Below are 15,399 nucleotides of genomic sequence, written 5' to 3' on the forward strand. Positions count from 1 at the left end.
ACATTACGCAATTAATTGATAAGACTATATATTAGAAAACGGGAACTTTATACAGGCAAAGCTGGAACAGGTCTCTTGCATGCATGCACAACTGTTTGATTTCAGGAGTTATCCTCTGATTGGTTTGCCCTTATCGATATCAGCTTCTTAGGTAGGGGTTATACAAGGGTGGAAAGAAGTCTCGGCGCATTAACGAGTTTAATAAGCTATTCTATCGTTTTAAAGGCGCTGGAAAGTTTGATTGATCGGTAGGTTTCCACCAGAGCGGTTGTCGTTTTCGCAACACTCCTACTCGAAAGGCAAAGATAGCCAGTCTTATTTGAGTACCTAATCATAGTAAGACGGATCTATTCCTATATTCGGCACTTCTCTGCCCTGACAGTGTCAAGTATTTGGTCGTAAATAATTCTGGAAAGAAAGAGGCCAAATAATGTGGATCACATGTAAACGACATTAGTTACTCTGTACCGCGATGGGACATCTCACGCAAAATAAGCTTGGGATCACTCCATGCTGCAATTCGCTAAAAAATATTACAGTAGTTTAGAGTGTGTGCCCGAGCTGTCCTTAATAAAATCAGAAACGCAATTCTTTACACACTTATTATTATTATTATTGGGGCATATATAGCGCTGCGACCCAGCTAGATCTATTGTGCTACGCCTTATCAAGTCTCTCCAACCTTAGGTTATTAATGAAATTAAGAACTTTGGAGGGTTTCATGTTTCAGATTCTGGATTAAGATGATAGTCGTTCTTCAAGGTATATAAGTATATACTCCGAGGTTTCAAACCTGCAGTTCGTCTCCTCAGAGAGTCACATTTTGTGCAGATGGTATCTCATCCCTCAGTGTCCTGGCAGGTATCAGGTGAGAGTTCTTAAACCCTCTCTACTAAGATTTAGCAGCCGCTCGGAGATTCCTCGAGAAGGAGTTATGAATCTTTTGGACTGCCTTTTGCCCTTTGCCGTGCGCCATTGGGTTGTAACTTGCGAGTCCTCCCATCCCCTTAGGAGCTCTGCTGTGCATCCTCTAGATGGTCCAAAGAAAGGCTGAGGCACCGCATTTCGCTAGAGTGTCAGTCCTTTCGTTGCCATCGAAACTCGCTCATGACCCGGAACCCAACACAGGGTTACTCTGTTACTGGCCCCTAGTTTCACCAGTACATTTTTTTTTTTGGGTATATGCCCAACGGGACGATTTTTTTTTAATCTAGGTCCATATACGCCGTCCCACATGCCGATTCGCGCTTTACAGGTATCCCTTTCAGGTATTACTATCTTGTAGGGCTTTGTAAAGGTCAGGTTTCAGCATTGAGTCTATCAGTTTTACAACAAGATCATTTATAAATGGTTTACGACACCCAAATGACCCCTTGGGTAACACACTTACTCCAGTCTTTGACGCTATGCTCTGTGGCGCACCCGTAGAGAACGCCAGCAAGACTGTCTCAAGATCGCTTCACAAGTAGACTAAGAATGTGCTTGGTTTGAGCGGTTACGCCTCCCTCGACGCCGTGTCTCTGGACAACCTACTAACCGCTCACACAGATTAGCTTCAAGTCAGCAGAGCCATCGGTGATTGAAAATCTTGGCATGAAAGGTCGCACGGTCGTTCATGCCTGCTGCAGACCGTCGAAGATGTTCGTTAAGCTGACAATGCGGGAACCCATGCGATTACATCACGAAGTTAAAGTTCGCTAAGGAGCCCGTTTATCTACTTAATTTTGTAATAAAGAATATCAAGATATCCGCTCTTTGCTAAGACACATTACCCCGTTACATCTTAACAATTGAACAAAAAAGTTAAAGAAAAATGCGAGTAAACTCACCTGCAGCAGCAAATGTTGGTCGTTCTTGGTGAGCGTCTGGAAGGGCATCAAACACTTAACCCACCGCACAGCCATGAAAAGCAAACGTGCAGTTGTCTCTTGCAGCATTTCCCACGATAGTAGCCGCGAATCGACGCCGATTAATTGCTGTGGCAGCGCCGGGAAGAGTATCGAATTGTGCACCTGATACTGTATGATCTCCTGGCACTTGTCCGGACTGAGCAACAATTCGAGAAAACCATTTTGGCGGGCAGCATAAAGCGCTGCCGCCTGGCTAGCGGCAGCCGCAGCTGACGAGCTTGAATTTGTTGAAACACCGGCACTGCCACTCTGGTTAGCCGGTGGCGAGTGGCTGGACAGTGGTGTCGAGCGCGATGGTGTACCACTGCTGGCACCCAAGCTGCTGCCACCACTGCTCTGCTTGCAATTATGATTGTTTATGCTGTTCTCGTTGTTGTTGTCCAACGCGTCACTATTGTTATTGTTGCTATTGCCATTAATGTTGATAATCGGTGAAGCTGGGCCGCCGGTGGCATTGGTGTCCGTCAGTGAGGGCACCGGTGAGGCGCTCGCCGAGACAGGCGGTGTGGCCGAAGGTGTTTCTGTCTCCACATTTACGCGCGGACTCTCGCTGCCCAACGAACTACGGCCGCCAATACTCGAAATGGATTGTATGGATGGCGTGGGTGAGGGTGAGGAGTAATTGTGTGTGGTCATCGTTGACTTGGCGTAGAATTCTAGGCTTGTGGTGCTAGCAGCACCGCCGCTGGGTGCACCCGAGGAGCCGCCGCTGTTTGTCAGGTCATAAGTGGGCAAAACATTGCTGCCGTTGCCCGCTGTCGTAAGCGACAATGGCATATGCTTGGGTGGCGGTGGATGTGGAGCGACAGTCGCCGCAGCGCTTACCGCACCTACAATGGTGGCAGCGGTAGAAGCTGTCGCTGTTGACGACATGCTTGGCAACTTGCTCGTGGCCTCTGCGATGAGATTGTGATGCATGTGCGGCAGCAGATGTGGCGGAAAGTGCAATGGTGGATGTGGCGGTACGCCATTTTGCAAAGCATTATGTTGCACCAGCGCATGTCCGGGATGATGGAAGGCGGTTGGGTGTGCTGGTGGTTGGAAACCCTGCACAGGGTGGGTGGAAATGTGCGATGTGTAATTGAAGGAGGCTGACACATTGGTCACCAGCGAGACGGGCAAATGGTGGCCGGGATGGTGATGAGCATGATGCGCCGCCAAACCATTGTGATGATGGTGATGATGATGATGCGGATGGTGGGGATGATGGTGGTGCAGCTGTGGATGTAGCTTTGGCTTGCGGGGGCCACGCTCATGCTGAACGGCTAGAAAGAGGTAGGAAATCGTTATAAGGAAGTAGAAATTGGTTTCGAAAATGAAAGTTAGTTGATATTTAAGGAATATGATGCATTGACTTAACAAGAATATACATACATACATATACTATAAAGCCCGCCGGCAGATAAGAGAATATTTAATACAGATCAAGATATTGGCTTTAAATTTTATTTCAATCCCAAGCAGCTACACAATTCTTTTAACATTTTCCACACTCCTTTAAGAACTTTACTCCCAATTTCTGCCTTCTCAACTGAGCCGTGAACCTCTTTTCCCTAAACGTATTTTCATCTGATTCAAATTAACTTTATTTATTTAACTACTTAAAAGCAGATTATCGCAATTATACGCTTGAATTGATTTTGTGCGAGTATTTTTGCCACATTTGCATCTCGTTTCGCTGGAAGCTTTTCCAGCAGCTTGATTGACTTGAAAAGTTTGCGCGCGGGTATGCTTAATGCGAAAGTGTGTGCGTGCTAAATCAGCAAAAGGCAACAAATCCCAATACTCGCATCGAAAAATGGAAGACTCGTAAGAGGAAGGCAAAATTGAAAGTTGGTTAAAAGTTGCGTGAAACTCAAACAAACCCGCTGAAGAGATGTTGTGCGGTGGAGCGTGAGTGGAGCGTTGTTAGATCTTCTGTTTTTGTTGTTTTTGATTTCCGATTAAATTTTTATGCAAATGTACGAGAGCAGCTTGATAGACTAGTGGCCTATTGAGGAAAATATATGTACACTGCCGGCAAAAAGTATTGGCACAGCAAATCTTTCACAATATATGGAAAATTTTTTTATTTAATATTTTTCCGCCAATTTTTTTATAAAAAATATGATTCATTCTACAACAAAAAACATACAAATATAATTCCTAAACTTTGTGCAAAACTCACGAAAATTCTGCAAATTTTTCATGCAAATTTTCAACTTTTTAATCAGATTTTTTTAAGTATGCAGATTAAGAGCACAATAAATTTTTTAATAAAGTGCAATAAAGTGCAAGTTGGAAGTAGCTAGGAATTACGTTGATTTTTTGGCAATTTTTTTCACGCAGTCTCCTCCATACAAAATATATATATTTTTTTTTGAAAGTACTTTATATAGAAAAAATGCAAAACACCTTCAGCAAACAAACAAATCTAAAAAATTAATGCGATTTTTGACTAACTCCGAACGTGCATTTTTTTACTAGGGCTGCATAACTGCATACTCAAAAAAATTCTAAGAAATCTGATTAAAAGTTGAAAATTTGCATGAAAAATTCTAAAAATCTGATTAACAAGTTGAAAATTTGTATAAAAATTTGCTGAATTTCCGCGAGTTTTGCACAAAGTTTAGGAATTATATTTTTTATTTTTTTTTTGTTGTAGAATGAACCATATTTTTACAAAAATTGGCGGAAAAATATTAGAAAAAATTGTGAAAAATTTGCTGTGCCAAAAGTTTTTGCCGGCAGTGTATTTTTTCAGTAAAATGCGTTTATTTCTTCTTCTTCTTTTAGGTCGACTTAATCAGCCTAGCGCATGCACCAGCTTTTAAGCAGAATTTGGAATACATTCCCGAAGATTGGAATCTCAGTGCACTTTGTCCAATCCATAAGAAGGGATATGCCGACGTCTGCGCTTTTATTCCAACGATACTACGTGGAAGACTGAAGCCCTTCACGCACCAACTGATTGGAACTTTCCAGTGCGGCTTCAGACCTGGCAAATCCACTATCGACCAGATTTTCACAGTTCGTAAAATCTTTGATAATACACTCCCGCTTTCAATAGCACGAAGAGAAGCTGTCTGTATGCAGAGTGACGTGGTGTAGAACACTCAGCTTCGCTCAAATTAGGAAGGACTTCTTCGCGCCGTTTGAGACCAAACGAGGTTAATACAGCAAAAGCATGGCGCTACTGACGTAAGCTGATGATTTCGCCATCGTCGGCCTTGCAACCAGGAACATTAGCGTAGCATTTTCCATTTTAGAAAAAGAAGCCGAATAGGTTGGTCTAGCGGTGAACGAGGACTACACAAAGTATCTGGGGTTGTCGGACATTCGTTGCAATTGGCAGTTATAACTTTGAAATGGTGAAGGATTCTGAAATTCCACAAAGAGTTTTCGGGGAGTGATGCTGAGAGCGACAGTCCTTGGCCAGATATACATTAGGATCGTTCCGGTTACGTACTGTCGGGGGAACGTGAAGGACTTTGTCTACCTAGGATCCAGCTTAAACACCACCAACAATTTCTGCCCGGAGATCAAACTAAGAATAACTACTACCAACACGTGCAACTTTGAGTGCGGTAAGCAATTGAAAGACATAGCCCTTTCTCGACGAACAAGCGTTACGCTCTACAAATGTCAAAGCACGAACAAAACTGAGAAGGCTTTGGGGGCTTTCGAGAGAGTTATTCTACACAAGATCTTTGTTGATGTTCGAGTGGGCGACAAGTACCGCAAAAGATGCAATGATGGCGCTGGCTTGGCCATATTGTCGCACGAATGACGAGGCTCGGTGAAAATATCCTACGACTCGGCACCCAAACGAAAGGGCGCCCACGAACACAATGGACCAAGCGCATCAAAACTCTACGTAAAATACCTCGGGGTATTAATAGACCATCCCCTTTGCTTCCCAAATCATCTCAACTGCGTTAACGAGAAGGTGGCGAGAGCGACGTCATCTTTGTCCAAACTGATGGCCAACGTTGGGGGACTGAAGCAGCAGTCCGGACTAGTAATAGCCGGAGTAGTTAGATCTATACTTTTGTACGAAGCTACAATCTGGTTCGACGCATTTAAATGATCATCGTATGTTCAGGCTATGAACGCAACTTATCGTCTATATGCGCTAAGAGTATGCTATGCATACAGAACTGTTTCGGAAGACGCAGCACTTGTCATCTGCGGCATGCTTCCACTTGACCTCTTGGCACAGGAATCAGTTGCAACAAGAAAAGCTAAGCGCAAGGAGCACGAAATTCGCACCTCTTTATTAAGACAAAACAGCATATCGCAATGACAAGCGTGGTGGGATAGCGCAACAAAAGGCAGGTGGACACATCGCCTCATCCCTAATATCGACCAAGACAAAGGGCGGTTGGAATCATGCGAACATTAACGGAGCTTAGTGCCTAACGGGGATTGGTACGTAGACGGTGAGAGGTTCAGCGGGTTAAAGTCTCACACTGACAGTTTTTGGGTTTAGGCAGAAAAAAGTGCAGAAGGACCTCTCTGCACTCTGGATGTACAACTGTCGCAATCTCGCAAAAAAAGAGGCGCAACTGGCGAATTTTTTTGTGCTCGGCCAAAATTGGTTGCAGTGCCAAATAAGAAGAAGAAGAAGATGTACACATGTATGTACATACATAGATGGACAAGTGTTAGACCAAGCTTAAATTCCTGTTTTCACCCCCCGGTAGGCAATGACAAACCTTCGAAGCTCCAAAATGTTATTATTTTGGTATTATTATTATTTGTAATTTTTTTATTGTTGCAATATTTTTGAAAAATATACTTAATGATTTTCAAGATAAATTTGAAATTCTTTAAGTGGTATTTATGTACATATGTATACTTTCAGCATAATTTTTCACTTGCTTTTCTCATTTCCTCATAGTTTACAATGCTTTAGCTTCCTTCCATTCCTTCATACAACTCAGAATAAAAAAAGTTAAAGAACCAAAAAAAAACTTTGTTGCAATAACTTTTTGAAAAGCCTCAAAGCCTTTTGGAAGATCAAATTTTTCAATTACGATAAAGTGGCGAGCTCATAAAATTTTCATGCAACTGATGAGCGATTATATGCCTATGAAACTGGGGTAGAGGGGGAAAGACCCGCAATGCGGTGAAACGGCGCGATGCGTTGTTGATTGCAAAGACTTTAGGCAATTTGATGACAAACGAAAGAAATCGAAAGAAGGCGAATAAAAATGCGTTGAAAAAAAAGCTGAAAGTAAGAAAAAAAAAACCAACACAGAAAGAAGCAGCAAAGGAAAGTTAAAAGCAAAGCGCAAGCATAAAAAGTTCCTACAAGTGGCAGCGAAAAGTGCGAGACTGGCATAATTCTTTGCGAAGGCGTAGCAACTTTTTAACCCTTTCGAGCGTAAGAGCAACTGAGAATGTGTGGCATTTGCCACTTATGGAGTGTTTTTTTTTTAACTTAATTTTGAAGCAAATACGGATTTTTCTGTTTTTGTTTTTAATCAGCATCCTATGCGGTTAAGTTGGGGAAACTTAAATAGACTTTTATATTACTTGGTTAAAAGAGCAGAGGGAATGGCATGGGCGAAGTAATGCTTGATTGCGAAACTTGCTGGCTGCTGCATAGCGATTGTGTTCACAGTTGTGCCGTAGGAACGAGAAAGTTGGCTGGGGAATTTTAAGGCAGCAAACAACTTTCAGACTTCGAGGGTGTTGGTGAATAATTCTTGATTTTATAATTTCTCAAAAGGAAAAGTGAGAGCAATGCAATTTTGCCGCAACAAAGTTGGGCAATGCAAAAGTCGTGTCGTGGAAAACTTCAGACTTCGGGCGGTTAGCTGAACGATTATGTTTTTTTTTTTTTTAAAGAATAATATAAAAACAAATTTAAGAAAGGCTGAACGTAGGAATACCCATCAGCATGTCCAAAACACACAAAAAGCGCTGATAGGCCTATATAACTGAGGATGTGCTTTGCAACGTTGGGTCTATTGCGCCCTCAGTTAGGCATATGTTTACCTTTGAATACATTAAGACCCAGCATTGGAAGCGTGACCATTTGAGGGCAAAATACAATGTCTCAACGCCTCCAACTAGATTTTGCTTGATTTTTGATTAGTAGCACCTCATAAGGGGTTTTGCGAATTCCTAATTTATAAAAAAAGTTTTTGCTTCTGCACAATAGGCTTCATTGTTCTTGCAAGTATACAGGAATTTTGCATAAAAGTACTGGCGCAAATCAAAGGCAAGGCCACAACGCAAAACCGCCAAGTAGCCGCCAAAAGCCGCAGTGAAGCCACAAAACATGGCGGATACAAGACAAACAACAACAAACACAACTGCCATCTCTTTCTAGCACTTTACTAATTTCAATATTTATGGTATGCAACTAAGTACTAACTACGTTTCAGTAAGACACCAAATAGTGTCTCGAAGTGCCATGAAGAATACTTCGAGGAGGTGACAAGCTGTGCTATACCGCGTCCAAAGGCTTAAGCGCCTAAATGTATGCACACAAAGTACATAGCAACACTTTTGGCAATTATTTACATTTCTTGTAGCAGACTTTGAGGCGCAGTTGAGAAGTAATTTAGGCACACACACACACACAAACACAAACATACTCGAACACAACAAGGTGCGCTTTTCGGCAGGACAGCACAAAATGTGTAAACAAGCAAAAATTTGCTTAACAAGAAAGAAAAGGACATTTTGGCATTTTAACATTGGACAAAAATAAAAGCAAACACTTGAACCAAACATAGTTACGTGTATTTTAACCAACTACAACTATGTATATATGTACATATGTATTTACAAGATTGTAATTTGACATCAGCCAACGTCTTGTAGACGACCAGTCGAGCCTTCAAAGGACAATATGATTTCACTCCTTACAAGACAAGTAAACAACAACACTCTTGCCCCAAAAAGTCGTCTACAAGAAATCGCAAACATATACATATGTACATATATATATTTTCGCCTTCACGTGTTGGCATTTTACTTCTGTTTTGGCAAATTTACGCTTTGTTGCATTTCTAGGCAAATTTCATCAGTTACTTAGACACTCAGTCATTTGCCATATTTGCGTCGGTAATTTGCCTTCTTTTGAGTACATTTAGGTAACGGTTTTGTTGCTGTTGCTGTTGCTGTTGCTGTTGTTGGAGGCTTGTTTGTTTAATAGCTTTTAAGAAGAGCGTATTTACCTAAACGTTTTAGTGTCGTTTTCACTTTTGTCTGGCTGAATATATGTAGTATGTCAGAGGATTATTTTGTAGCTTTGGAATAAGTATCCATACATGTGTGTATATGAACACACATCTTTGCCTTCTATTAATGAAGCTTAACTATTAAAAATACAAGTTTTAAAATTAATTTATATATGTTCAAAATTTTTGGTTTTAACGATATAGTCGCATGCATATTTCTTTTATATTTGTGAAACGTTGTGTAAAATCGAAAAGATTTTCATTCATCCTGATAATAAGCTCCAAAAGCAAAATAGCCTTAAATAAAACGAGTATTTTTTGTTGTTAAGCGGTTGCGTTTCTCGGTGGCAGTAGCACCAGCTTTTGCAAAAAAAGGCGCTCAGCAGGAACCGAGGTACAAACATTTAGTTCACAGTATTTTTTTTTTTAAAGTCCGTAAAGTTTTGGATAAACAGTTTTCATTTCTTCCCAAGCGTCGATGATATTCCGCTTTAGTTCCTGGACTGGACAATTTAAATAAAAACTCGCCTTCGTTTGTGTACAAGGGGCCTTGGGCCCAAAGATCGATGGATGGAGTTTAGACAACTATAGAATTCATACTTCTTGAACATATTTTTTACGATTATTTAATATTTAATATTATTTATAAAAATTTTAAATTTTGGATAATACACGTCGATGACAAATTAATAAACCGATTTATGTGGTATTTAACGTTACCTACTATACTAGACTATATTCCCCATTTTGATCGCATGCGAGGTACATACAAGAGAAATGAATGCGCACCGCATACATTGGATGTCAATCGGCACTTGTTTCTAGATGCCTTAAGATGTATGTAAATATATCAAATCAAAATATATCCAGGGTTGACCGGTGAGTTAGAGAAATATTTCTTTTTTTTCACTCGTTTCTCGTTCCCAAAAGTTTGACCATATATATCTACATAGGTACATTGTATTCAAATTTAAAAAAAAAAAAAATCCTCCAAAGTTTCATTCATTCCAATTTGTACTAAGTCACCGATAAAATTTCAGTTAATGTCTCGGAAATGATATATCCAATCGAAAGATCTTATTTTAAAATATAAAACTGCATCTATCACCGAAAGTCGCCTAAATGGTGCTTACGACAATATTTCATCCAGGTGAGGATATGTAGGTCTATCGAAACCGCTCTGCATACAATCTTCAAGTCGGTGAGGAAGAATTTGGGGCCCTTTTCCATCTATCGAGGGAACAATCATTCCACCTTCCTCGAAAGGCTTAGGTTTATCTAGTAGGCACTTTAAAAACTATTACTGCATAGTAGGACGAACTTGTTTGAAACAGTGGTACACTACAAAATACTCCCACCCCCTACCACTGAATGTCGGGCTCAGTATAGCACCAATCGACATTGCAAGATGAGTCGTTGCTGTGCGTGCTGCGTTCAGACATAGGGACACTGGGTGACTAGCTAACTGCGGGTTTTGACACTACAACAGTATTGAAATCGCAGATCTCTAACAACAGCTAAAGGGAAGGACCAATGACCTTTAGGACTTTAAAGATTGCCAAAGGGGTATTCTGTGCGGTAGTCTCTATCCAGGGCAAATTTAAGCTTGCAGATCACTATATTGTGTATCGGAAAGAGTTGGCATTGAGGAAGCACTCAATTGGCTGCACACCTTCACCGATAGCTAAGCGGCAAGCAAGACATTGTGGAATTTCCATAAAAGATTAAGAAGACAAATTGTCTTGTTTACATTCGTATCGCCTATCTGCTCGAAATTCTTAAGGCAACTACACTTTTCATATTTTTCATGTCTCAGCATACCAAAGGTGGTGTTACAGCTAAATTACATATTTACACTCAACCCTCAACCATTAAGAATCGCATCAACGTCAGCAACCGCAGCTCATCAATTCACGAATGCGCGCTTATGATAAATGGACCAACACCACCAGCGAAGCTCGGTTGGCATAGATAGTTGTTGGCTAAACGTGGCAATTGTTAGGTGAGTACATATGTATTCTGTAACATTTGCAGTTAGTTACATAAAAGCATATCAGGCAAAGGCAATAGCAGCAACAACGTAAGCAACAAAGTAAGCATTACGATTAATGTCACAAAGGTGAGAATAATGTCAAGTGTTTGCTATTGATGCGTTTTATTTGTTTGTATGTATTGTATTTTAAGTATGTTTGGAAACAAGTGATGTTTACTTGTTGGAAGCGCCTTGCAACATCGCCCGGGTAACCCTTTATGATGCTGCCTGTATACCCACTGTATACCGCTGTAGTTTAGCTTAAGCCAAGACACATATGCACGTACGCATGTATGTACATTTGGGTGGTCCAAAAATACATCCGGGTGGAAAAAAATTAAGAATGTTAAGCCCTTACCCCTAGCATTTTTTAAATGAAAAAAAAGGAATACCCGGTTTTTTTTGTTAAAAAAATATATATATATATATATTTAGAACTACCTAAAAGCTTTTCTTTAAGAGACTTACAATAACAATACCAATTGTTTATTTAGCCATTTTAATATTCGCAATTTTTTTAAAGTTCCCCTAAGAACCCCGAAAAAATGCAATGGGGGACCCATAATAAATTGCTAGTACGTATTAAAAAATTGTAAAACAAACAATTTGGTATTATTAATCAATTTAGAAAAACTAATGGGCTTTGAGGCATTCCTAAAATATTTTTTTTAACGAAAAAAAAAAAAATGGGTTATGGGCAGGGAACGGATTTTATGGAAATTGCCTTTTTTCCGCTAAAGAGATAGAATATATTCGATTAAGAATGTCCATGATTTAGCTTTCCCTGATTCCTTGTTTTGCCTTTTTTAAGATATTTGCGTTCAAGGCTGTGTTAGAGCCTGTTCTTTTACAAAAATATCAAGTTCATAATGGAGAAAATCGATGGATAAATAAAGAAGTTATAAGTGGTCATATGAAAATGCGCAAAGATTTATCGTATGAAAAACAGCAGGAAAGAATGTTACTAATACGCCATGTACACCTGAAAATGTCTCGAAAACTTATCCATAATAAAAAATTAACTCGATTTTGGGAATCAGCGAGCAATTTTATATAGCAATTGGATATGTTGTGGCGTCCGTTGGACATTTCTCTGTAAACCAGTGTTATTTTTCAGTTTTTGTCTTTTTAGTACCTTACTTTGCTTTTTTTTGCTATTTCTAGTACCTTTTCCAGCCTATTTCGTTACTTTCTTTTGCCTATTTTTATAGGTTTTTGGGTCATAAAAATCCGTTACCTGGTTATGGGTATTCTTTTTGCCCCATTTAAAAAATCCTAGAGGGTGAGGGATTATAATTTTAAACTTTTTTGGAACAACCTAATGTGCATACACTCATATATGTACATATATGCACTCATATGGTATTATATCCTATTTTGTCATGTGAGTCCTTCACTTTCGCATAGATGCGATTAGTATTGGATTAAAATGTCATCCCTCATATTTTGCCAACTCACGCGCTTGCCTGAGTGTAAAGAAGTGTGTACATTAGGGCTGGTCGATTTGTAGGGGCCCAAAAAAATTAACAGAGGCACATCGCGATTATGATTATTTGGGTAATTTCAAGCATTTTTGCCCAAGAAACCATAGGTCTAAAATTAATTTCAAGCCAGCGATTTTTTCTATCTAGTTTTTTTTTTTGTTTTCAAAAAGTGGCTCACCTGTTGAAACAGCTGTATTGAAAACTAGCCAATATGTGTATTTGGGGGTTTTTAACGTCGAGGAACCCATTTCTGGCATTAATTTTTTCTTTAGAGGGCCGCCAGAGGGCGTTTCCGTAGTTTTTATCGGATTTTAACGCCTTTTTTCCGAAAATCGACAACATTGTTGCGGAAATCCACGAAATTTTACTTTCTCATAATGCAACTTCAATTTTTATTTTTATTTTTTATTTTTTTTATTATACATATTAAAAACCGTATGAAAATGATAAAGCGCAGTATGAAAATGAAAAAGCATGCTGTCACACATGTCATTTGTCATACAATATGTCGATAAACAGTATTACCAACATAATATTAAAGAAAAATACGTTATACGTGTTTAAGAATTGAAACATTAGAAAGGGTTTATGTTTTTTTTTTCATTTGCATTTCATATGTTTTTATCTTTTAAGTTGAATTTTTGAATTAAAAAAAATGTATTAAAATAAGAAAAAAATTTGTTTTGTAAAAAATAAAATAAAAAAAATAAAAATTTTCAACGGTGAACATTTTAGGCTATTTAAAAATTTAAGTTGCAATATGAGAATGCCAAATTTCGTGGATTTTCGCAACAATGTTGTCGATTTTCGGAAAAAAGGCGTTAAGAAGCATAAAAAAAGTACGGAAGCGCCCTCTGGCGGCCCTCAAAAGAAAAAATTAATGCCAGAAATAGATTCCTCGACCCCAAAATGCCCCAGATAAACATTTTCGCTAGTTTTCAAAACAGCTGTTTCAACAGGTGAGCCACTTAAAAAAAAAAAAAAACTAGATAGTAAAATCGCTGGCTCAAAATTCATTTTAGACCTATGGTTTCTTGGGCAAAAATGCTTGAAATGACCCAAATAATCATAATCGCGATGTGCCTTTGATGCAAAAAATTTGACCCGCTCTAGTGTACATACATGTCGCTCCAACTGTGATACATGCATGCATATGTAATCGATTGCTGTGTACGATTGTTACACGCATACACATTTAATTAATTAACAGCGGCAAATAAAAGTCACCAGGACGACAATGATCCGAGTGTTACCACCCACTACAGTGACTGCTGCATGAATTCACTCAGCTAATATTCGGCAAATGTATTGCATGCAAGTCTTATGCAATGAAAAAATGTCTTTATGGCATATTTTTTACCAACCCACTAGGAATTGGTTAGGACGAGTTTTAGGAAAAAGCATATTTTTTAGATGCAAAAATTCGGTATCTGGCTGCGTACATTTAAATTCTTAACGGCTTGGCCGATTTCGATGAAATTCACATTATTTATCTATATGCTTAACTGGATGGGTATATATAGCTTGGCCTTGCTTGTGCTCCGCAAGTCGCATATATTTCATACTGGGTCATCCGAAAATTCACACACATTTCCACATGTGTCAGCTAGTTCCTTTTCATCTGTTTACGCAAATTGAAAAAGTTATAGTTATTTATGTACTCATATATGTATATGTATAATAATTTACTAAATTAACACACATATGCATGGGCATAAAGCCAACAAATGTGAAATTTCTCACGCTTTTAACCTTTTTGTCTTTTAAGTTAGTCAATAAAATCGGCTTAATTTGTGTTCTTAAGAAGGCAAGTTTGCTCAAAGCGATTTTTGGGAAATGCATGAATATTAAGATTTGTAGAATAGCTTGTGAAATAGATACATATATGTATTTGTAGATATATGTATGTATGTACGTATAAATTTACCTAAGCAAAATAAAAGTAAAACGCAAACGGATGAAAACGAAATATTTTTAACACAGAATCGTTACTCATGGAGATGAAAGAAAAAAATTCTGCAGAGTATTTCGACAACAATTATAAGATCTCATCCTTGCGTTAATACTGACTAAACTAGGGTTTTGATGATGTCTCAAAATCAGAATATTGATAAAAATTTTGTTCTGGAAGCTTACGTAGGTTTGCCCAAATTCATCAGACATTTTTGTACAACAATTACCATGATCTTGATGTGAGCAAACCAATGCCGCTTTCTTAGTGTTTGGCGAAAGTAGTTCGTATTTCAAGCCTCAACACCTATGAACCCTTTCCTAAAAGGCTAGCACTTTTGGCCAAACTAGTAGAATTATCTGTACTACAGATCAAGAGCCGGTTTCTATTACCTCTGCTTTTATAAATCTGCTTTCAGTTAACCAATAGAAATACAATTAGGGAAAACTCCATTCAATTCAAAAATTCTAAAAATGGTTGATTTGGCTTCTGTTGCTCTAATAAAGCCCTTCCATATTAATTTTTCTTTAAATTCTATAATGTAATTCTGCCTAAATCAGTGAATCGGACTATGTTCTGTTCATTTTGGGCCATACGGACAGGAATGCTAGATCAGCTGATGTAAGTGGCCATGTAAAGTGTCATCGGGGTATCTTATTAAATTGGACTGACGTCTGCTAAAATATCCAGAATGGAGTTGTGTCAAAGTATCGCGGGCCTGACGACACAACTCGAGCACTTCGTCTGCGATGTGTGGCTTTGGTCTCCGATGATGGAATTCAGTGGGTGAGAAACCACGGGGGTGTTGACTGATTTTCGATGAATGGGCCCCCTTTAATATACT

At 39.0% G+C, this 15,399-nt stretch overlaps 1 protein-coding gene across 1 annotated transcript in view; it reads right to left on the bottom strand.

Annotated features, from left to right (window-relative positions):
* Positions 1-15,399, bottom strand: part of LOC118736437 (photoreceptor-specific nuclear receptor) — a 40,887-nt gene that overhangs the window by 3,541 nt on the left and 21,947 nt on the right. The window contains exon 4 of the mRNA XM_036466532.1: positions 1,830-3,175. Coding sequence (XP_036322425.1) covers positions 1,830-3,175 — 1,346 coding nt within the window. The remainder of the gene's footprint in view (positions 1-1,829; positions 3,176-15,399) is intronic.

Source organism: Rhagoletis pomonella, unplaced genomic scaffold (assembly GCF_013731165.1).
Source record: "Rhagoletis pomonella isolate Grant_MI unplaced genomic scaffold, Rhpom_1.0 Rhpom_scaffold_00003, whole genome shotgun sequence".
Taxonomy (NCBI): domain Eukaryota; kingdom Metazoa; phylum Arthropoda; class Insecta; order Diptera; family Tephritidae; genus Rhagoletis; species Rhagoletis pomonella.